This window comes from Heliconius melpomene, chromosome 17 (assembly GCF_056956725.1).
Source record: "Heliconius melpomene rosina isolate 202511_hmr_F chromosome 17, ASM5695672v1, whole genome shotgun sequence".
Taxonomy (NCBI): Eukaryota; Metazoa; Arthropoda; class Insecta; order Lepidoptera; family Nymphalidae; genus Heliconius; species Heliconius melpomene.
The window spans coordinates 347,568-372,892 of record NC_140405.1 but is presented as its reverse complement, the minus strand read 5'-3'; the positions used below and the strand labels follow the sequence as shown (position 1 = coordinate 372,892).

The 25,325-nt window shown below is 34.1% G+C and overlaps 1 protein-coding gene across 14 annotated transcripts in view; it reads left to right on the top strand.

Moving 5' to 3' along the window:
* ATP8A (ATPase phospholipid transporting 8A1) overlaps positions 1-25,325 on the top strand; it is a 78,735-nt gene that overhangs the window by 49,720 nt on the left and 3,690 nt on the right. Inside the window, exons 8-26 of one of the 14 annotated variants that reach the window (XR_014878899.1) lie at positions 3,632-3,799; positions 4,351-4,460; positions 5,327-5,500; positions 6,170-6,350; positions 6,709-6,903; positions 7,477-7,649; positions 7,810-7,941; positions 8,746-8,904; positions 9,244-9,441; positions 9,516-9,674; positions 9,826-9,962; positions 11,585-11,705; positions 12,130-12,321; positions 18,015-18,133; positions 19,416-19,550; positions 20,255-20,353; positions 22,879-22,897; positions 24,752-24,792; positions 25,165-25,256. Coding sequence is in view for 10 of the 14 variants with exons in the window: in XM_085200142.1 (XP_085056268.1) it covers positions 3,632-3,799; positions 4,351-4,460; positions 5,327-5,500; positions 6,170-6,350; positions 6,709-6,903; positions 7,477-7,649; positions 7,810-7,941; positions 8,746-8,904; positions 9,244-9,441; positions 9,516-9,674; positions 9,826-9,962; positions 11,585-11,705; positions 12,130-12,321; positions 18,015-18,133; positions 19,416-19,550; positions 20,255-20,353; positions 22,120-22,288 (2,621 nt within the window). In the remaining 4 variants the exon portion in view is untranslated. Of the gene's footprint in view, positions 1-3,631; positions 3,800-4,350; positions 4,461-5,326; positions 5,501-6,169; positions 6,351-6,708; positions 6,904-7,476; positions 7,650-7,809; positions 7,942-8,745; positions 8,905-9,243; positions 9,442-9,515; positions 9,675-9,825; positions 9,963-11,584; positions 11,706-12,129; positions 12,322-18,014; positions 18,134-19,415; positions 19,551-20,254; positions 20,354-22,119; positions 24,683-24,751; positions 24,793-25,164; positions 25,257-25,325 lie in introns of those variants that run through there. The other 13 variants (XR_014878896.1, XR_014878897.1, XR_014878898.1 and 10 more) reach the window with 13 other exon arrangements.

The window sequence follows — 25,325 nt, the reverse complement described above, 5'->3', positions numbered from 1 at the left end:
GTAATGGTTTTCAATTATCTGTGTAAACAAAAGTCGAAACATAACTGCCGGAAGTGAAGTGTTTAAAATTACTTAGATGTTTATACGATTTTTATTTGTAACAAAATAATTAAACAAATCAAAAAATAATAAAAATCTTCATTAAGAATTTTTCCAAAAGTGGTCTAATGGTAAGCAAAAATTAAAACGTAATCGGCGGAAGTCGAGTCGTTTTATGTTTACCTTTAATTTTGAATGATAATTAAGTGTTTAAAATTATTTAAATGTTTATACGATTTTTATTTGTAATAAAATAATTAAACAAATGAAAATAATAATAAAAATCTGAATTAAGAATTTTCCATAAGTGGTCATCTAACTAGCGGAAGTTAAGTCGTGTTGTGTTTACCTTAAATTTTGAGTAATAATTAAGTGTTTTAATATATTTAGATGATGTTTAATATTAATTTTATCATTAATTGAATTTTTAAAATCGTCTTAAATATTACGTGTAATTTTACATAGATGTAAAATTGTTGTGCGCCAGTATTTAAACATACTATCAAGATAGATTCTTTTAAGATTGGAAACAAACAAATACATAAGTTTTTAATATTACTTATGATGAAAATATTACTGGTAGTAAAATTAAAAGTACTATCCTAGTTCAGTATCATTTTGTTTAAAATTTTGAATAAAGTTTTGTGAATGGCTCTTTTGCCATGCATTATTTCTAAATAATTTTTAGAACTTTTTAATTTTCACGGATTTTGTGATGATGGATTACTACGAATAAATTAAAGTTGCTTTGTCACCGCACTGTGATACCAGTCTTGATCATTTTGAGAATAATTAACAAAATATAGGATGGGCGAGCGGATGCATAATACAAAATAGACGATCACATGATCATCAATTGCCATGAGCTACTCGACCTAGTGAAGTTATTCCGGCGGCCGTGTCGCCCTCTGACGATGAACAAGCTATATTCTAGCGCTTCGACATAAATGTGCAACATTACTGTGTGCACAAGAGCATTAACAAAAAGAGAAGAACAAAACAAACAAAAGAAAAAAAAAAAAAAATTTAGGCGTGTAGTACTTCAGTGATTCGATTATTTTTGTAATAAAAAAGAAATGCTATTGAGAATGTGGTACTCTTTAATGAACAACTAAAATATGCTGCCATGAGGCACTTGTTCTTTTCTTAATGTTATTATTTATATTGATACTGTTGTCATATGTAATGAGCAGTATAAACAAAAAATAAATAAATAAATAAATAAATAAAAAAAAAATAAAATAAAAAAAAAAAAAAATAAGTGCTATTGGTGCGTGGAGCAACCAAATTAGTCACTCAGTTATTATTTATGTTGATACTGTTGTCATGTGGAATGACCAGTATACATTTAAAAAAAAAAAAGAAAAAGATGCTATTAGTGCGTGGAGCAACTAATAAGCCAGTTATCAGTTATCCTTTCCTAAAAGAATTAAGATCCTCTGTGTACGACGGCGTAAGAGACCGCCCATGGCACAGCATCGACCTTACTCTCTCCTTATCCTTCAGATCCTTTTCTTCTTTAGGACCCCTGTTTTATACAGCATCAACCTATCACCGCCCTATCCTTTCCTAATAATTTTGTCATGCTGTTTTCATGTGGAATGAGCAGTTACTATCTCTAATTACAATTATTTATTAGTACTATTGTTATTGAAGTTTTAACAAAAGTGAATATGAAGTTTTAACGGTGGTAAATACGTTGCGAGGCGACGCAGAGCACGCGTCGCATGTCAGTATGGCCGTGTCGCCGCGATCCTTATTGTGGGTACATAATAATATTGTCGATATACTTATTTAAATTCCTTTTACGAACAATGATTTCATTCTAATGTAGTTACTTTGAATTCTACTATTTTATGCCATTATTATAAGTTTAATTGTGTTTTTAAATATTACATTGAGTTTAGAAATAAAATAAGAGTGAATAGATACTGTGAATATTAAATAATAAATTAATAGTTTTGTATTTGTCACCTACCGATCACGCCACTTTAGGCGCGTCATCGTTTACCATAGAATGACTCATAGTCAACGTTATATAAAGGGCCGCACGGGCATTGTACGCTGGGTCGAGGCTCTACCACGGCTCGGAGCACTACTTGTGCTCCACCGCTGGCTAACCTCGACCATCTTAATTATAAATGTAGTTAAGACTTATTTATAATTATCTACTTGGAGTTGAGGCTCTGGTGTGGTCAGATGCGCTACTCGTGCTCTGCCACATAACCTCGACTATTCGGATAATTGATTATTAAGTTAATCAATTATTATTATAGTTACGAATGTGGTTAAGACCTATTTGTAGCAATACTAGGCTGGAGCAGTGAAAGGCGAGCGTTAGTTACTGTAAAGGGGCCCCTGAAGCCTACAATTGTGGTCACAAGTCCACGGCACTGCTCCGAGCTTCACACATCATTTAAAGAGTAAGAAAACCTAACATTATTTATTTACCCACCTATATTGTTATTTATTACACTTACAATTATAACCCTTCATAATTGGTTTACTTTGAAATCGTTCAGTTAAACTTTTAGTTATTATTTGGTTTATTTATTTACTCAAGATTTATTTATTTGTTCACTTCACTATTTATGTTAAAATTACCTTGCTAAAAGTATTTGTACATGTGTTATGTATTCACATACGAGTGGAACCAAAGGCCAGGACTTGGTCGGAGGTTCTACTCGTTTATTTTTTATGCCTATTACCCCCCTTCTCCGACATATATTTATTTGTATAAAATGTAATAAAGATCCCGCTGAGTTTCTTGCGCCGTTTCTTCTGAGGTCTGAGGTATTAACTTTAGTGAATTGGTGGTTAATTATTAGACGTTCAAAAAATTAAGCATGTAACTTCTTATTTTGAATATATAAAAGGACTTGTCCTCACTGACTGAGGTAAGACGCACGCACAGCTGTAACCGCTGATGGTAGAAACGTGGAATTTGGACAGATGTTTACTTTCGTAATCTGGACATCCACTAAGAAGGGATTTTGAAAAATTTTAACCCTAAAGGTGTGAAATAGGGGTCGAAAGTTTGTATGGAAAAAGTTTTAAATCGGCATCGATTTTCATAAAATTTTAAATTTAGATTTTTAAAAGTATTTAATTGAACACGTATTTCATCGTTTTCTAGAATTGTCCCCCTAAGGGTGCATATAAGGGGTTGAAAGTTTGTATAGATTTTTTTTTAAATCGGCACCAATTTTTATAAAATTTGAAATTCAGACTCTTGAAAGTATTTAATTGAACATGTGTTTCATGGTTTTCTAGAATTCACCCCCTAAGGGTGCAAATAAGGCGTTGAAAGTTGGTATAGAAAAATCTTTAAATCGCCACCGATTATTATAAAATTAGAAATTTAGACTCTTAAAAACATTTCAGTTTGAACACATGTTTTAGGATTTATTATAATTCACCCCCAATATCGAACCCCCAATTCCGCTAGTTTTGAATAAAATTGTTTGGCTTTGACTCTAAGATTCTGAGTACCAAAAGAAATAATTAGATTTTGGAAACCAAACAAATTCTTTACCTTTATAAAATGTTAGCATAGATTTTCATTTTCTTTCTTTCTTTTCTTCTTCTCCAGCCCCACTAAAACGCTCGTCAATCGATCGTCAGACCAACACGCACATCCTGATGCTGTTCATCATACTCTTGGCTCTATCTTTACTGAGTGCGGCTTGTAGTGAGCTGTGGGTGCGTTCGAGAACTTCTACCAGTGGGGGGTTAAGGGACTGGTATATTGGACTTGATGGTAAGTGGGGGGAGAGGATTTATTCAAGCTATATATCTACATTTTTGATTGATTGGCCATTGAGGCCGTCGTGACGCAGCGACACAAGGGTGTGACTGTAACGCGACGGTTGTGGGTTCTATCCTCACTTGAGGAAGTGAAAGATTTATTTACGTCTATATTTCCACTTCTCCGCTCTGGTGTCGAGGCAAAGCGCGGCGTTGAGTTCTGCCCCACAACACGCAATACTTCTAGAATTCTGCAGAAAGTGGAGAACGGAGTGTCTTAACACTAGGTTCCCTCTGCTTACCCTGATGTGTGCGGGATACAGCGTGAAGCTGATTTTTTTTATATATCTATCACACACCATAAAATAGGTTAGTAAAAATCTCAAATTCGCTTCAACATAGACATTTGAGAATCCAAGAATCCAAGATTTTGTACCTTAGAAGACTGGGATTAGGGCTCACAACATTATCCACCATCCAACCTATACTGGAGCGTGAAAAAAAATATTTTTTAAGAAAATTAAATGAATATTATAAATAAATTTTATTGATTTTTTCTTCCAGGAACGCCGAATGCACATTTCGGATTTAACTTTTTAACATTTTTGATATTATACAATAATCTTATACCGATATCCTTACAAGTTACCGCTGAAATTGTCAGATTTTTCCAAGTAAGTACCATTACACTTATATAATAAAAATATTTATTTATAATTCATGATTATTTTGAGTCCCCAAAAACTCAAAAGACGTAACTACACGCTTTTTCTCGAAAAAGTGCTGAAAAAGAATTGCTGAAGCTGCAAATAAAAACAGTTTAAAGTCTGTTATCTAACATAAAAAAGTGCAAATGAAAATTCTTGTTTATAATCTTAATTCCAGAGTTATCACATTAAGTGATCTTAAAAATATTACGTCATTATTTATGAAGCCATTTACAATTATGATCGTTTTTAATTGTACAAGACATTGTGAGCTGTAAAATTATAGTAGAGCTAGGACAAGTAGTTATTGTAAGTAGTTATATAGAAGTAATATTGGAAATTTAATGACTGGTGGTTTATGGACACTGATCCTGTAATACAGTAGGAAAATAGAAAATGCAGTCTTGACTCTAGTCACCGTCTATACTGCTATACGAGGAAAGGCATGAAACTAAAAAAATATATTAGGGTTACGTTAAAAACGGAACCCTTATAGGATTACTTTGTTATTTGTCTGTCAAATTCCTTTTTTGTCTATTCTGCCACATAGAAAAAGACGTAAGTAAATATATATTTTTTGAGTTCACTCAGACATTATGGCTTATGAGGCTGTTGCGGCAGATTATGTGAGTGTAAACACGACGAGTTAACTATTTCCACTCTGGGGAAAGAATCATTTGATATTTTAATTTTTATCGCAGTGTTGATTACTGCCATTCAAACATCTCAACAATTGAGAGGTACTTAGAGAAAGCAGTGTCTTAACATTAGTTTTCCTCTGTCTGACCCTATTTAAGAGGGATGTAGCGTGAAACAAAAAAAAATGTTTTTAGGCAAAATTCATAGCGATGGACGGTGAGATGTACCATCCAGAAACAGATACTCCAGCACTCGCGCGCACTTCGAACCTCAACGAGGAACTCGGTATGGTGCGATACGTGTTCAGTGACAAGACAGGAACATTAACTTGCAACGTTATGGAGTTCAGGAAGTGTTCTATAGCTGAGGTGGGTTTTTTTTATTATTTTTATTTTATGGTCAATAGCAGTTTTGTCTTTCAGATGAAAATTAGGAGAAATTTATACTAAATTTTCAAATTCTAACAAATTTTTACTTTGCGACCTCCAATGCCAAAGTAAAATCCATATTTTTTTATGTCTTTGACTTTTCCTAAACAAATTAGATTAAGCAAGACACGAATAACATTAGAAACTATTTATATTTATTCTATACCAAAGTGTGTGATAATGATTTAGTAAATTTTGCTTGTCTGTAGGTTGTAAGTGGCAGTTTTTTGTTATAAAATTAGTAATTATGATTCAATTGTTACTACGGTTTTCCATTTATTTTAATATTTTTACAGTGCCAGATATTGCTAGCAAAAGTCGTCTACCCATTGCTGCTTAGAATTTTTATGATAAAAACTCGTGAATTATTACGTATTATTTATCTTAGATTGATAAGTTAACTTAACTAATGACATGAAATTATTGTATAGGAGATATTAACGTTTTTTTATTTATTTAGAGTTCTTTTTATTTTATGCAAGACTCTTAATTTAAACTAACTTTAAAGCCCTAAAGTTAGATTTTCAGAACATTTACGTATTTTTTTTAACCTTTAACTTCAAGGCAGCCACGACTCGTCGACTGCACTATAAATATGTAATTTTCCAGGTTATTTACAATCGACCCGGTCCGAATGAGCGGTTGGAGGACACTCTATTGTACCAGAACTTAGAAACCGGTCATCCCAGTGCGCCCGTCATCCAAGAATTCCTCACTATGCTGGCGGTGTGTCACACTGTTATCCCGGAAGACGTTGGGGGACAAGTCAGCTATCACGCGGCCTCACCGGGTATGATATGCCTTGCCGGCGACTGACCAGATCGAAACGACCTGAACGATACTCTATTATACTAGAATTTGGAAAGTAATGTCCTTCGGCCGTGATAATATATATTAAGAGTGAACTTATCGCATCTGTAACCCGATTACATAGAGCCCGTAATTCTTTTTTGAGACAATGTGTACGCTTTTACAACAGGATCCCGGAAAACTTCCGAGAATGTTCTATATCACAATTTAAAAGAGTTGTGAAAAGACGTTTGCGTGTTAAGGTTAAGGTTAATTACCAAATTTATGACCAATTTGAAGCTGATAAAAAATTCTTATTTTGTATAAAATTATTTGACATTGACGTGGTCACGTGACAGACGAGCGCGCACTGGTGGCGGGCGCGGCGTCGTTCGGGTGGGTATTCGCGACGCGCACGCCGGCTGGCGTCACGCTGCGCGTGCGCGCCCCGCCCGCCGCCGCCGCCCCTGCCGCGCTGCAGTACGACGTGCTGCACGTGCTCGCCTTCACCTCCGCCAGGAAACGCATGTCCGTCATCGTGAGAGCTCCTAATGGTGACTCATGTTCATTTATTCATTTTTTTTAGTTTTCGCACTTAATCACGCGTATAACAGGGTAGGTAGAAAGTATTTTGTGTCAAGATATTGAATGCAGAGTTCCCTCCTCCACTAGTCAAAAGAAAGTCAGGGGAAAACTCCCGATATAGTGATGTCAACTTCACCATCACGTTTACAGCCAAACGCTGCCCAGCTGCGCCATGAGGGGTTTATATATTGTTTTAGTTTACAGTTTATTTAAACATTCACGTCAAACGTAAACTAGTTGATCCATGGGTATGGTTGTACACAGAGTGATAGTGTGTTATAAGCCCAACAGAAATTACTATTAATGATTTTTAAATTATTCACATTTACCTACACTGAACGGACTAAGCGAACATGGACCTTGTATCGCGGTAGCCAACATTGCCTACAATGTCTATGGATACATAAACACACTATAAATTGTTTATTTGTACATATTTCATCATTGCAAGTTGCAACTAATAAACATTTAATAAACACAATAAATATTTAAGTTTATGTTATAACATACATTTTGTTCTTAAATATTTCATATTTTCACAGGTGAAATAAAATTATTCTGCAAAGGAGCAGATTCAGTGATATACCCGCGTTTGGCCGGCGGTAGTAGCGCTCGGTACGCGGCCGCCACGTTAGCACATTTGGAACATTTTGCCGCTGAAGGTCTCAGGACACTGGTGTTTGCTGCCGCTGATATACCCGATCATGTTTATAATGTGAGTGGAATGGGTTTTATTGGATTATTTTTGGTTATTTAGATATTTTGGAGTATTTTAGAAATTTTGAGTTATATTGAATTTGAAATCTGTTCTTTATTTGTTTAGTCTACTTAGACCACTTTGCTGCTGAACTTGTAACATACATATAATTAAACAGGACTGGTCGAACACATACCACAAGGCGAGTATAGCGATACACGACCGAGAACAAAAAATAGAGGAAGCTGCCATGCTCATCGAAAATAACTTACGATTACTGGGGGCTACTGCGATTGAGGATAAATTACAGGTATATACTCGATATCTCGAGAACTCGAGGAAATTAAATATTTATTTAAATTAATATTTTCATTTCTTCGCTCTAGTGTCGGCGCAAAGCGCGGCGTTGAGTTCTGCCACTCAGCACGCAATGCTTCCAGAATTCGGCGGAAAGTAGGGAACGGAGTTTCTTAACGCTAGATTTCTTCTGTGTACCTGTACTGTGTGCGGAAAAAAACTTTTTTTATATATTCTTAAATTTTTGCACATAGCAGGGTCGGCAGAGGAAACCTAGTGTTAAGATTATCCGTTCCGTTGAATTTTTCAGACATTGCGTGTTGAATGGCAAAACACAACGCAGTGGTTTATTTTGTTACCAGAGTAAGAAAATGAAAATGTTATATAATTCATTCTCCCGAAGGAGGCATAAACCTACAATCGTTGCGTTTACAGTAATGCTGTAAACGCAACGCTGTTTCGCTACGCTATAAACACCTTTAAAATTTATATATTTACTATTAGCAAGAATCATTATGAAAATATTTTGATGTATGTAATTTTGAATGAATAAATTTTTACATTACCACGGCACCAATTAGATTAATTGGAATGGTAACTGACGCCGGAACTAGGATTGTCTGCATTTCAGACAGGGGAGGTAGAAGCGGTTTCCCGCGCGGCGCCCAATAGTGGTCCAAGTTGAGCACCGGAATTCAACGCAACACTTTGTGTATTCATTATTCGATTAGAAATTCAACCCACAACCATCGTGTTTACAATCAGGCCTCAATCTACAGTATATATATATATTTATTTCACCTAAATGTATTTCCAGGAAGGCGTTCCAGAAGCAATAGCAGCGTTACTCAAAGCCAACATCCACGTGTGGGTGCTGACGGGAGACAAACAAGAGACGGCCATTAACGTGGCGCATTCAGCGCGCCTGCTGCACGCTGCCATGCCTCTACTCGTTCTTAATGAGGATAGTTTGGATGTTAGTAACTTTTTATTTTGTATTTCTGTCCGTTGCTCTTCATTTTTCCGTTTCTTCCTGTCTTTCACTGTTATTTCTATAATTGTCGTCTATTATTTTATGTCAGATATATTTTTTAGCTTAGTAGGATAGGCAAAGGGAACCAATTAAAAAACCAATTTTCGGGATATTGGTGTTAAGTTGTGGAACTTAACGTTGCGAAATTTGTTATCTTGTCAGGAAATATATTTATAGGAGAATAGGAAATATAATTTACTCACGTTAATAATTTTGATGTAACTCACTGTATTTGCAATCCAAATGTATCATATACCACCTTGCATTATCTTTTTTTAACAGGCCACGAGAGAAAGTCTATCTAGACATATAACGGATTTTGGAGAGAACCTTCGCAAAGACAACGAAGTAGCGTTGGTGATAGATGGACAGACACTCAAGTATGCGATGGGGTGTGATTTGAAGAAGGATTTCTTGGATCTTTGTGTTTCATGCAAAGTCGTAGTATGTTGTAGAGTGTCTCCAATACAGAAGGCGGAGGTTCGTAATTTTTCGTATTTTTTTGAGTTCCTTGACTTGATGATTACCACTCCTTGTGGTCGGTGCCGGTGCAGGTGGTGGACATGGTGTCGCGGTCGGAGGGCGCGGTGACGCTGGCCATCGGCGACGGCGCCAACGACGTGGCCATGATCCAGCGCGCGGCCGTCGGCGTCGGCATCTCCGGCGTGGAGGGGCTGCAGGCCGTCTGCGCCTCCGACTACAGCATCGCGCAGGTACCCGACACTGGGACCCTTATAGGTTTCCATTTGAGAAATATTTTGTCTGTAGTGAATGTTTATGTATTCCACTAGATTTTGACTCTGCGTACCCACATAATAAAACCTAAAATTTTAATAGATATATATTTTTTAATTTCCTTTCCAGTTCCGTTTCCTCGTCCGTCTCCTCTTGGTGCACGGCGCTTGGAACTACTCGCGGATCAGCAAGTTAATATTGTACTCGTTCTACAAAAACATCTGTCTGTATGTTATTGAACTGTGGTTCGCTATTTATTCCGCGTGGTTAGTATATTTTCTATTTTATGATTAGAAACATTTCATAAGGCCATTTGAGACCAGTCGCGGCGCACTGCTACATGAGTACAGCGTAAAGCTGAAAAAAAATCATTTCATTTCCTCGAGTGGGAAACACTACCTGTACCCTGCACCTCGACTGGCCATAATTAAAATAAATAAATAAAAAGAGCCTTTATTTTCTCTGACCTTACATAATTTGTTTTGCTAACATTTTACACAATATATAAAAAATATTTACTAACATAGAATAGAATATTAACTGAAATTGTCCTTTTTTTTTTTTTTTTTTTCAAATGTTAATTTTTTTTTGAAATGCTAATTTTTTTTTCAAATGTTAGTTTTTTTTTCCAAATGTTAGTTTATTTATTTATTTTTTTATTTTTTTATTATTCATTATTATTATTTCTGCTAGAGTCAGCTACCAGGTCAGGCTGTCCTACGACATAGGCCTCCTCAACTTCCCTCCACTTGTGCCGGTCTAGTGTTGTCCGTCTCCACCCCTTTGGCAGGTCGTCTTCCCATCTTTTAATCTGTCTCCCTCTCCGTCTTTTTCCATTTCTTGGGTACCATTCTGAGACTTTTTTGGTCCACTTTCCTGCATGTGATCTCATCATGTGACCAGTCCACTTCCACTTAAGAGTTCTTGTTTTTACTTTGACATCCGATACTTTGGTAATGCTCCTGATTTTTGTTGCTTTGCATTTGTCTTTCAATCTCAGGCCCATCATGCTCCTTTCCATTCCTCTTTGGCATACTCCCAGCTTGTGTTCAATTTTCTGTGATAATTGCCAAGTTTGACAGCCGTAGGTGAGGCATGGGAGGATACATGTGTTAAATATTTTTGATTTTTCTGAAATGGGCACTGATTTATTCTTCATTATTTCACGGAGAGACCAGTATCTTTGCCAGGTGTTATTTATTTGTCTGTCTACTTCCTTATTTGGCAGATCCTTTACTGATATTACTTGACCCAGGTATATATATTCGTTGACATATTCAATCTCTTCCTCCACTTCTATTTTGACTTTGGTCATGTTAGTCATTAATTTGGTTTTGCTGGTATTCATTGATAGTCCTGCTTTTTTGCTTTCTGATGCTAGTTGTTGCAGCATTAGTTGTAGGGTGTCTGGATCTTCTGCAAACAAGACTATGTCGTCTGCGAATCTCAGGTGGTGTAGCTTTTCTCCATTGATATTGATGCCGAAGTTGGCCCAGTTGAGTTGCCTGAAGATGTTCTCTAAGACTGCGTTGAATATCTTGGGTGACAGCGGGTCTCCTTGTCTAACTCCTCTCTGAATTTGGAATAGATTTCCTGTTTTTTCTAGTTGTATTTTTGCTGTGCTTTTCTCATATATTTGCTTTATTATTCTTATATATTTTTGCTCAACCCCTTGGTTTCTCAATGAGTCCCATATGTAGCTATGCTTCAGGGAGTCAAATGCTTTATTATAGTCGACGAAGGATAAGTAATACGGGCGGTTGGGCGGGCGGCTGGCTATAATTAGATAGTTTTAAATATATAGCAATTTAGAAGGTGTTTATAGAGATATAAAATCATAAATTTTATTGATACATACTTATATTTGCTATTCTTCTTTTCTTTTCAGGTCCGGTCAAATTTTATTCGAACGATGGACGATAGGGTTCTACAATGTGATATTTACTGCGATGCCGCCATTTGCGATTGGACTCTTTGACAAAATATGCTCTCCTGAAATTATGTTGAGGGTAAGTTTAATAGAAGTATTGTAATATTTATGAATTACATATAGTTTAAAATTGTTAAAATATAAAATTTGTCTTGGAAATTACATATATTTTGGAGAATCTTTATTTAATTTTCTATGCGTTTTCTGTTTATAGCTGGGTATGCAGTGAGCACCTAATATTATGTGGTTCCTCATTTTTTTCTTTAATTAAAATGTATTGGTATACATTTTAATTAAAGAAAAAAAAATCTATGGTTAGATTAACGAGTCTACGAATCTAACCAAAACAGTTTCACGCTTCATCTAGCCGAGGGAACCTAGTGTTAGGATACTTCATCCCTACTTCCCGTATTATGTGACAAAAAACAGCGAGGAAAAGAAAAAGTTTCACTCCCCCTAGTGAGAACCTACATGTTACTAACATTAAATATAATTTGTTCCAGCATCCAGCCCTCTACATCCCGTCTCAACAAGGTTTATTATTTAACGTTCGAGTGTTTTGGGTGTGGGCAATTAATGCTTTGTTGCATTCCATACTATTATTCTGGTTGCCAGTATTAATGGCGCAACACCACGTGCTATGGCCGAGTGGAAAAGATGGCGGGTATTTGGTTATGGGCAACTTTGTTTATACGGTGAGTTCAATCTTTCAATATATTTTGCTTGTTACATGGCGAAACCCAAAGACTTGGCTTGGCTTTGGGAGTTCTGTTCTCGTTCTTTTCAGATGGAAGATATTTATATATACTAGGGACATTTAATGTATTCTCGGTGTCCGATCGTTATTAACATTCGAGTGTATTGCAACCGTTTTACTTGAAGATTCATTGCATCGATTGAAAAAAGTTTTATGTGAACTTTATTGTGAGTGGAATAAGACTCAAATTTGTTTGTATCGAATTGAATATATTGCTGCGTTTTAATTAAAAATCATGTCTCAAGAAAGAATACAAACTGCGGCCGAACAAGACAAATATTTAACTACATTACAAGAAGTCTATAATATTATACAGAAAACGCAGATTAACTTAAAAAAGTGTCCGAAACAACGACTCACTAAAGGTTATATACAAGCAAGATTGAAAATTCTCGAAGATTATTGGAATACATTTAAGCAAGCCCATAGCAACCTTACGATATGCACGCCGCGAGAACAAAGGGGGATATTACCGTATTTTTTAAATGAAGATTTTTATCAAGTTGAGGATCTTTATTTGGTATTACAAGCGGATTTAAGTGACCATTTAATAAAGATGGAAGCGCCGGAGATCGCCAACGTGTCAACCGTAAGTCAAGATGCTCAATTATTTTCATCGCCATTTGTTAGTAGCTTGCCACGGATACAATTGCCTACGTTCTCGGGAAGATACGAGGATTGGCCCACTTATCAAGATTTGTTTACAGCTCTTGTCCACAATACAAATTTAAGCAATGTTCTAAAGTTACATTATTTAAAAACTAGTGTGTCTGGGGAGGCAGAAATATTATTAAGACAAATTCAAACATTAGAAACTAATTATGTACAAGCTTGGGATTTACTTAAGGGACGTTTTGGGAATAAAAAAATGATTTTAAATTCACTCTTAAAAAGATTATTTGGTCAAAAAAAGGTTAGTAGTCAGTCATCTAGTCAAATTAAAAATATTTTGGATACAATAACAGAATGTATTAACAGTTTAAATAATTTACAAATTAACACCAGCTCTTGGGATCCTGTAATAATATTTCTGGTCAGTCAGAGATTGGACCCGGAGACTTTAAAGGATTGGGAGGAATTTACTTATAAAAATAACAACGATCAACTACCAACTTGGGATATGTTGAAAGGGTTTCTTGAAGCAAAATTCCGTACACTAGAATTAATTATGCCAATGTCAATACATTCTAAAGAGAAGTCTCAAACACATAAATTATTTCACGTCTCAACAGAAACTACAGAAAGTAAAAATATATTTCAATCTGCAAACGCCGGTGTAAGTACACATCCTACATGTACTTATTGCAAAAATTGTCACTATCTATTTCAATGTAAGGATTTTTTTCAATTGCCTCATACCTAACCACAACGTCTTTAAATGTAAACAAACAACATCATGTCGAGTTTGCCATAGGAAACATCACTCTCTGTTACACCAGTCTAGAGACACAAAAGAGAAAAAGGATTTCTATAAAGCAGTACAATTAGAGCAGAGGATTACAACTGCACATTTTTCTCAACATCAACCTGATCATGAAGTGCTACTTGCTACAGCACAAGTAGAAGTTAAATCATGTTGTGGACACAAACATCTACTTCGTGCATTGATTGACCAGGGTTCTGAAGCTTCTTTCTTTTCTGCAAGAGTAGTTGACCTTTTGGGTTTATCAAAAACGAATATTGACGGTGTTGTCTCTGGAGTGGGAGAAGATAATCAAACACCAATAAAACACTTACTTGATCAAAAAGTTACATCACGATTTAATGCAAATGATGACATTCAAGTTAAAGCTTATGTGCTGAAGACTATATCTACAAGATTACCATCAAAACACATCGCGATTAATTGTTCACAGCTTCAAACACTACCATTGGCTGACCCTACATATAACAAACCAGGCAGAATAGATATACTGCTTGGCTCTGACATCTTTTGTAAAATTATAGAAGAAGGTTTACTTAAGATGGATGAAGGAGTAGTGGCACAGAAAACATGTTTGGGGTGGATACTGTCAGGTCAAAGAGAAAACAAAGCAACAATGAATAGCAAAGAACACAATATAACAACACTACATATCACTAGAATAGTTAAAGAAGACAATGATATGTTAAGAAAGTTCTTGGAAATAGAAACAGTCATATACAAAGAAGAAAATATTTACAAAAGAAGAAGAAATGTGTGAAAAAATATATAAAAATACAACAAAAAGGGATACAGAGGGAAAATATATTGTGCATCTGCCGCTGAAGTGCAGTACTGGAGAAGCAGTTAACTTATGTGGGGATACAAAAGAACAAGCGATACGAAGATTTCAATGTTTAGAAAGGAAATTTGTAAAATCTGAAGTATTGAAAGCCGAATACTCGAAGGTAATTAATGATTATATGGACATGGGTCACATGAAGAAAGTTGAAACAAAAGACGATAATAACTCGATTTACCTACCACATCACGCTGTAATTCGTGAAGACAAGGAAACTAGCAAGGTACGAGTAGTTTATGACGCGTCTGCAAAGGGATCCAATGGCTATTCTATTAATGATTGTATGATGGTGGGACCAGTGTTACAACCTGATCTCAGAAGTTTGATCACATCATGGAGAACTCATAAAATATGTGTAGTAGGAGACATTGTCAAAATGTATCGAATGATCAACATGACACAGGAACACACAAACTTACAACGTATCGTATGGCGGGATAATCCTGATAAGGAAGTTGAAGCCTATAACCTAACAACTGTTACATTTGGCACTGCTTCAGCTCCTTATCTAGCAGTACGAACATTGCAACAACTAGCAGACGATGAAGCACGCGAATATCCTGATATTGCACCTGTAATAAAAAAATGTTTCTACATGGATGATTTAATGATAGGAAATGAAAATGTTGAGGAAACAAAGAAGATGTGTAATGAAATTAAGACAGTATTGAAAAGGGGAGGATTTGAAATGCAAAAATGGTCAAGTAATTCAGAAGAAATTATGGAATATTTACAAGAGGAGGAAACAAAAAATACAGTAGAAATAAAACTTAATAAAATAATAAAAATATTAGGTTTAACATGGGATAGAAAAGATGATACATTTAAAATTACAGTAAACTTACCTGAAATGAGATATCCTATTACTAAAAGATCTATACTATCTGATGTTGCCCGCTTGTTTGACCCATTTGAATGGTTGTCACCAGTTGTTATAAGTGCGAAGATTTTAATTCAAAAATTATGGCTTTGTAGTTTAGGGTGGGATGATGAACTACCTTCTAACTTGAATGAAGAATGGATTATTTACAGAGAAAGATTAATATTTTTACAAAACATTAAAGCACCTCGATGGTTTAAAACCACATCAGAGAATTATAATCACGTTACAATGCATGGTTTTGCTGACGCATCTACCCAAGCATATGCTGCTGTGGTTTACTTAAGGATTGAAGAAGGTGATAAGGTACATATTGTTATGATTGCATCTCGCACTAAAGTCGCCCCATTAAAACAATTATCAGTTCCTAAATTGGAGCTGTGTGCCGCAGTCCTACTTGCAAATCTTATTATCGATCTTATGGAAATATTGAAAATTCCTAAAGAAAGAATATTCGCCTGGACTGATTCAACAGTAGTACTTTCATGGCTGCAATCACATCCTGGTCGTTGGCATACATTTGTTGCTAATAGAATAGCGGAAATCACTCGAGTAATAGACAACGACAGGTGGAGACATGTTCAGTCTGCTGATAACCCAGCTGATATCGCAACGAGAGGCATTGCAGCCTGCGATCTAGCTAGTCATGAAAATTGGTGGAGTGGACCGAAGTGGCTTAAGAAAGACATGTCTACTTTTATAATAAATAGAGAAGATATACCAGAGACACAATTAGAATTGAAGATTAAATGTAATTTTGTAGTAGAAGAAAAACCAATTTGGGAAAGATTTTCAACAATGTCTAGAATGAAGAGAGTTTTAGCATATTGCAAAAGAATTTTTAAGAAAGAAAAAATAGAACATAAAGGAAAATACATACATGCAGTAGAGATGCAGAATATATTAGAAGAATGTATAAGGTATTATCAAAATTTAGTATATGAAAAGGAAATCGAAGAAATCAATAAAGATGGAAAAGTAAAGGTTAGAAGTTCTCTTATCAGTCTTTCACCGTTCTTAGATGAAAAAGGGATCCTGAGAGTAGGTGGTAGGCTTAAAAATGCATCAATCTCAGAATTAACAAAACATCCGATCATAATACCTGCAAATCAACACATAACTAAATTGTTAGTAAACGAAGCTCACACTAGAACACTTCATGGGGGGATTCAATTAATGATGTCGTATTTGAGATCAGCTTACTAGATAGTGGGGTTAAAATCTTTTGTCAAAAAATGTATTCGTAGTTGTAAAACGTGTATTGTGGATAAAGCTAAAACAAAATATCAACTGATGGGTAACTTACCGGCAATAAAAGTAAATCAACATAGAGCATTTTTAAATAGTGGAGTTGATACAGATAACATTGTAAGAGTTGTCACAGTACAATGCAAGGGAGATCATGAGATAAAAAGACCATTGTATAAATTAATACCACTTCCGAAGGATCTTGAATAAATATATCATGGTGGGCGGTGTTGAGTGTATATGTGCATGTGATAAAACAATAATAGTTAAAAATATAAATGTAAAATTCAAAGCATGCAAAAATGTAAAATAGTAAGTAAGAAAAATGTAAAGGTTGAAAAATGTAAAGTAAAGTAAAATGTAAAATCTTTAAAACTTTAAATTAGAAATTGAAAACAACAAAACAAAAATACAGTACACACAGAAGGTAACTAATAATAACTAATCATGAATATAAGAAGTATAAGAAAGTATATAACTCGCAATTTCATAATTTAAACTTGTACAATATTTGTTAAAAAACTGTTGTTTTTGGTGGGCGGTATGTCCGATCGTTATTAACATTCGAGTGTATTGCAACCAGTACAAAATAAATCATCACAGAGAGCACACGTTTGTTTTACTATTCGTCGTCCATACAATCACAAGGACTATTCAAATTAAACCTTAAGATAATAAACACTCGGTATCGATATGATTTACTTAGTACATTCGTACTTACATTATTTGAATAGAATAAATGTAAAATTTATTAGTTATTGAATATTTAAAATAAGCCAATAGTATACCAGCATCACGCTGCATCTCGCGTAGCAGGGTAGGTAGACACTGCATTCTCTACAAACCCCCCAATTTTCGAGACTGCATGTTGAGTGGGGGAACTCTACACCAGACTTTATACACCGGAGTTGAAAATTAAAATAATTTAAATATTATCATCTAAATGAGAATCAAAACTCATAAACGTGGCGCTTTACAACAGACGCTGACTCATTATGACCCGAAGAACTCAAAATATAAATAAATAAATCAGCTTCACGCTCTATCCCACACACAGCAGGGCAGAGGAACTCTAGTGTTAAGACACTCCATTCTCAATTTCCTCCTTTCACATACTTGAGCCCCTGTGCTACGACTGGCCTCAAAATGTAATAAATGAAAAATATATATTTATTATTTTATTGTCTAAACAACATTTTTCTATATAAAATAGGTCAACAAATGAACATTTTGTTTCAGTTTGTCGTAGCAACGGTATGTTTGAAGGCGGGCCTCGCGACACACTCGTGGACGTGGGTCACACATCTGTCTATATGGGGATCGCTAGCGTTATGGTTCCTATTTATACTTGTTTACAGGTTAGTTTCTTCTTACGGGGGACTCTAACTATGATTGAACCCGCGGGTCTTGTGCACATTTGAATGTTTATGTCTTTCAGTGCAAGATAGACTAAAGTAACTAACTCAGGTTGATGTTAATTGGTTAATATAATGATGGAATTATGCCGTGGTAAAATATTACAGAAAATCATGATAATGTTTTCAACATTACGCTTGTGCTACGAGGCAAAAAATATTTGGTACTTAAAAAATACTACTAAAATATATATTTATACTAGTGGGCCCGGACGCGGCTACGCCCGCGAAAATATAAGCCTAAATCATTAAAATAAGTTAAAAAATAATAATAAGTGGAGATTTATTATTAGAAAAAATATCTGAGTAACCGAAATGAACAAACAAAAGAAGTAAAAGTAACTAAAGGAAATTCTTAATATTAGAAAAAAAAACCTAAAGTTTGCTGTGCGCGCGTACTAAACATTTTTCTATATTAAATAATTATTAATTTTTGCGAACAATATTAAATAAAATCTCAAATGATTAAAATTACGATATTTTAAGTGTATAACATCGGTATAGATAACCGAACTGAGATAAATTAATTATAAACAGCAAATAATTACATAAAAAATAATAGTTATTCGAAAATCTATAAAAAATTACAAAATCATCAAAGTCATCTGCCCGTTCGCGTCGGTCATACTATACCACTCGTAGGCTAGCTCATTTGGAATCAGTCACATCTTAATTATTTATTAGAATGTTACACAGTAAACTATAATTTCCATCTAAATGAAATGCTAAGAGTGACTATTATATTTATTTTCATAAGGATGAATATCAAATTATAGAAATCATCTAATTTTTATTAATGTATACAAATCTATATCGGCGCGCGCCATGTATGCATTAAGCAAACTCACTTTGGGTGACATTTTCTTAAAACAGCAAACTTTGCAAGCCGTTGCTTAGCAACGCGTGGCGACGATTGTTATTAACATGGTTGTTATAACAAAATAAATTCCTTGTCAAATTAATTATTTTAATATATTGGTATATAACGAAAATATTACAAATATGAGAAAAAAAAGTATCCTATGTTCATCCCGGGACCCTCAAGTATCTCTATATGAGTATTTTATCACAATTAAATTAGCGGTTTGGCCCTGATTGCGTAAAAGACAGACAGACAGACAGACAGACAGACAGACAGACAGAGTTACTTTCGAATTTATAATATAGGTATGGAGATTCTCTAAAAACAGACCATTACATATTAAAAAATGTTATTTTCCTACAGTAACCTCTACCCAGCGGTAGTCATAGGTGCAGTGATGCGCGGTATGGATCGTATGGTGTTCACATCGTTGGTGTTTTGGTTTGGACTACTGCTGGTACCAGTGGCCACACTGCTGCCTGACTTACTTATCACTGTGTGCGTATTATAACATATAAAGTAATAAGAAATTTATTTTGGATATGTCAAATATTAAATTTAAACTAATATTAATATAGTTTTAATGTAACCAATAGGTTTTCTGATATGTATGGTCCCAAAACAATATGTCCGAAAAAGCAGGAAACACAACGAGCACTCTGCATGTGCCATCTGCCTAATTTAAATATATAAGTGATTTAATATATTTTTTTATTTAGTAAAAATCATAGTTAAATTATTTTTTATGTTTATAGTAAGTAATGTTGAGTATCAAATATATATTTTTTTGTGTTAGAAAAGTTTACAGTAATTTAATTGTAGTAATAATTGTGATAGTAGACTTTAGAAGAATATTTTAGTCCTTAATACAAATAGCAAATTAAAAACTATATACAATTGTATATTGATTTTATCGTTTGGATGCTATAATGAATGAATTAATAAATTCTATTGTAGTAATAATAGATCTATTGTAGTCTTACCTTGATTTTTATTATCTTAATATTTTTTTAACCTTCTTCAGTTTAATGCTAAAAGGAAAAAAAACTGTTATTTCACCCCTTATTATCAAAAAAGAAAATTAAAAATTATATACTTTGAACTTCCTTCCAATAACGATGAAGAAAAATATTATACCATAATTGGTATCATATTTTTTCTTTATTAGTATAAAATAAATTTGATTTAAACGCATATTTCAGAATACATAACTCCGCCTTTAAAACAATGACGGAAGCCGTACGAGAGAGTGAGATTAAAAAACGCGATCCCGCCGCCCTCCTTGCGCACCCGCGACACTCGTGAGTATACGCTCTAGTACCCACACTTCTCCCACAGCTCCTACCGATCCCCTTATGACCTTACCTTTGCTATATTATGGGATATAGTTAACCCAAACTACCCTCTACAATTAGCCTGCCCTATATTTCCTACAGAACCTCCCTTTTGTTTCTATATATACATATAATTGCTATTAATCAGCGTAATATAATAATGAATTAGTACAAAAATATATTTAAGATTTGGTTTTTATTTTATTATTAACTACTTTAATGATTGATTTTTTACATCAAAGTTCGATATTTTAAAATTATATACACTTTATATTTTAAACGAAGTTAATTCGACAGTGTTTAAGATATCTTTGTTTCATGGTTATTGAATAACATACTAATTATGTTATGATGATGCTGATCAATGGCAATGTTTTATCAAATATATTTACATATTTGTAAGGAATAGCAACTTTACTTTTTTATAATTATTATATTATTAAACTATTTTAATTTATTCTGAAGATTTTTTCCATTTCATCTTGTTTATTGACACTAAAATTTTCTTTTTGAAATTCCTTACAAATTATTAATTTTCTATTAATTAGAATACATTATAATTGATGGAACTTAATTGAGAATATTATACAATGAGAATGTAGGTGTGTTTGTTTGTCTGAGTGTTTGAGCTGTACATATTATTATGAATGAACTGATTTATTTGTGACTAACCTATAGCAGTAGTAGCTATATCATCATTATGTGTTATGTATATATTATATGTATTATTATATATATTTATTAATAAACAATATTTAGATTAGTAGAGTTAGATTCAGAAAAGTATTTCTTTGTAACAAAATTAAAATAATATTTAAAGTTAGACACGTGTATAATAAGTAAAAGAAATTAGCAATTATTAGATGCAATCATATTTTTATTTTATTTCTTATTTATTTTATATCATAGTATTGCATTGTATATAATTTTGTTTATATTTTTATTAGTATCAGTATTTACATACATTATAAATATATAATGTACTTTTATTTTATTTATTTACTATTTTCACAGAATTTTGAGGATTTTCGTTTAGTTTAGCAATTTTTTATTTAAAGAATACATACTTTTTTCTTTCAAACGAAAACCCATGAAATTATATTAATCATTTTATGTATTTGTCACGTATAAATGTGTAGTGTGCACGCAACTCGGTGTATAATACAGGCATACTAAGTTGTGTATCCTTGGTTCGCTTGCACCGCCTCCCGCACCCGCGCCCGCGCCCTTGAGACCACGTCACGATAATAAAATATATCGCACCTAGATCTAAACATGGTTAACTCGCAAAATAACTTTTTAACTACGTCCACAGAAATGTTGAATAATATTATATACATATATGTATTTCATTATTTTGTGAGAAATAAGTAGTAATATGGTAATTATCGCAAATAATACTTGTTCAAATGTTAACAACATGACTACAATTCACAATAGCTCCAATTTGCTTTCTTAGCAATGTTTGTTGCAACTCTAAAAGGCTTGTACAGGAGAAGCGTTCAGCGCCGCTTAACGCCGATCACAAAAGTCATTTTTAAACTTGTGCTTAAACCTAGTGTACATATCTCAAAAATTGTGGTTTTTAAATTAACTCTCTCTATACCTTGATCTAGGTGGGAAATATTATATATTATGTACATAATTAATGTTTTCAATTTCCGTTTGCTGATTAAATCAGTAGACTTAATACATAAGTGTCTCGGGTGTGCGGTCTCGGTCGATAGTGACAGTGTTGTGGGGCGCAGGGCCGTGAGGCGCCGCCGCGTCGCCCCCGAAGAGAGCCCGCACGCACTAAATGCGCTACAAAATGGCGGACATGCGCACACACAAAATGGCCGGCAACAAAATGGCGGCTCCACGCGCCGGCCCCTCCGCCCGAGAATCTCGCATGTTATTTGACACGACGCCCTAGATTACACACGTATACATATCTAGATGGATTCCATATTTTTACTACGTCTACATTTGTGAGACGTGTGTGCAGTAAAGCGTTGATTATCCGAATTTATTATGGGATGTGGGTGTTCGGCTAATAGTTTTTTTTTAGATAACAGAACTGTATTGATTCTGCCCTACATTTTAACGCAAAAATGAAAACCATATTTACGTATATAATTGAAATATTTAATGATAATGAGGAATTAAACATAAAGTGTAGTCTTGTAACACATTAAAAGTACATTTAAACATTTTTAAAAATTCGAAAACAGCGTGAGTTGGGCTGACGTAGTAGGTCGATTAGAGAGTTGTTCGACTGATCGACATTCGGTTAATCGATGCTGTACTGTATTATTAGTTTGTGGTGACAATGTTAGTTGATTGCCATATTTAAATGGAGAGGTGGGACGCGCCCGTTCCTTCCGCGCTGTGAGCAGCGGTGTTGGTCTTCGTGATATTTTTATACCCATTTATAATGTATATAGTAATAATTACACTACTGTTTAACAGTTACTTTGGAAGTTGGACTAACCCCGTTTGCTTTGTGACAGGAATGACCGCCTTTGAATGGTAACTATTTCTGTTATTTGTTGAAATTGTGCTAGAGTTTAGTCCATTCTGATATAATGTTTGCTAATAAAGACATATGCTAATTTATTCTAAATGCAGCAGTTTTTTTACGTAATATGTAAATAATGATTTGAATTGATTAATAAATTTTCCAAGTTAAACTTATATAAGTAAGTTCGTTCGTTCATTCGTTATTGTTGACATCATATTTATTTTTGATCTGTATGCGGAATTGTTGAATTTTCTATAAAATTATACTGTAAGATGTTTGTTTATTCATATAATAATTCCGAAAAGCAATAAAGATTATCTCTAGTGATATATGTCGATAATTATACATTGACAATAAACTCTTAACTGTTGCAAATACACCGTAAAATTGTTACTACAATTGGCAAAATTCCGAACTAAACATTTTTAAATGGCAACTAAGGCCTACAGATAATATATTTTGCTCAAATAGTAAAAGGTAGACATAGAAAATAATAACAATGTTAGTTCGAATGAGCAATTCGTACTATAAAGTTAATCTGTGTGCCGCAGACTAATGTAACGATCGGATACATTCACAATTTATTTACTTTTGATTACACTAAACTTCTGACTTATTTTATTATAATATGCGATATAATTATATAAGTATTTTTAATTGTTTAGAACTTAATTTAAAAATTGCGGGCTCCCAGTTCCCATATAGGTATATCTGGTTTTTAATTAATAATTTGTCTTATCGTCAATATTGAATCATATAGTCGCTTGGGAATTATAATAAAAATTTCTGATACTTATATCTAATATTTTTGGGCAGTGTATCCGAACGTTGTAAAACGGTTCACAACCGTCCTTCGTCCTAAAGGCTGTAAATGTTATTAGAGTTTGTACAAATGTTGTATCATACATACATACATACATACATACATACATACACGTGTATTTATTGCATTATATGTACATTGTAAATCTCCATAGTACGCTAGTCTTTCTATTTTTGTACTCCACTTTTAGTACCTACGGAATTGTATTTTTTATATATAGCTAAATTGTTTGTTAGATTACTTTATACCCATACTTATTTAGTAATAGTAGAGAGGGTAGTCGGAAAAAATACCTATATTTATAACTGTTGTTTAAATTGTATTTATTTTTTTATTATGATCGGAAGAAATTACTGTTTGGTTTCGAAGTGAATTCTTTGAAAGTTTCGTTTATTTAAATTAAATTTAATAAAACAATAAAGCGCATCTATTCTTCCAAAATTTTAATTTAGTGTATAAGGTATTGTTTTCATAAATGTATCTTTTTTTATGATATAAAAAAAAATTAATCGATATTTTAATTCGATTTTTTTATCTTTAATTTGCCTTTCTTTCAATAAACTGGAAAGTAATAAAAATGAGAAATGTCAATAAAAGTGATATTTATTGATATAATTGTAAAAAAAATTGTAAATAGTTATTTTGAAAGATTTTTTTATTTAGCTTTTTTTCTAACTCTTCTTACACTCTTGATGCACGTATTTAATACATTTATTTTTACAAAGTTGACTTCTCACTGTTACTGAAAAAGCACTTTTAATTATTATTTGGTTACAATTTTTTATTTATTGTATTGTATAATTATTTCGAAAGTCATAAAATTATTATAAAATATATGAAAATGTTATAATTGGCCGAAAGGTTGGATTCTAAATATTTTTTAAGGTAATTAGTATAACGATTGTATACGTAAGAGAGCGCTATTTATACTATTTGTAACGATTTGTAATTAATAAAGTGTTGAATTTAATTGGTTTGTCTATTGACGCGTTACTCTTGAAACGGCATCCGGCATGATACTAACAAGTGGTTGTTGTAGCGCGACGGACGCGCGGCTCGCCGTGGCGCGCCTGGCGCAGTGTGAGTATACGCATGGCTTGGCATGACCCCTCCCCTGCCCTCCGCTCTGGCCACCCCCCCCCCCACTGCCAGCTTACCTGCTATCTGTGCGCGATTATGGAAATGTAATTAAAAAGCTCTAATAAATCGAGTATAAAATCGATTTAAAGTGAGCTATAATTTGTATTTATGTAATCGCTCACTGCACACTAGCGATGTGAGCCACGCTTGTAGACGCTTGGACGTTACTCACCGCCCGTCACGATCCTGGATCGTTACTGCCGATGAGTACGGAACCCTACGATAAGGATAGGCTTAAGTATTCTGATTATACGAATCTCGGTTGGGTACGGTATCGGGGTTCAATTCCGTCGTCACTGCTTTATGTGGCAGCCTGACGGAGACCGCGCGACTGCTGCAGAACGTTCGCAGCGTGTTCGGGCGGAGGTCCACGACGCGCGCCAACACCGAGCTCGAGCTGTCCCGTGAGTATATGCACTTGGTGGCGGATTTGCTGTGCATACATACTGACAGTCAATCTCAAGACACTATAA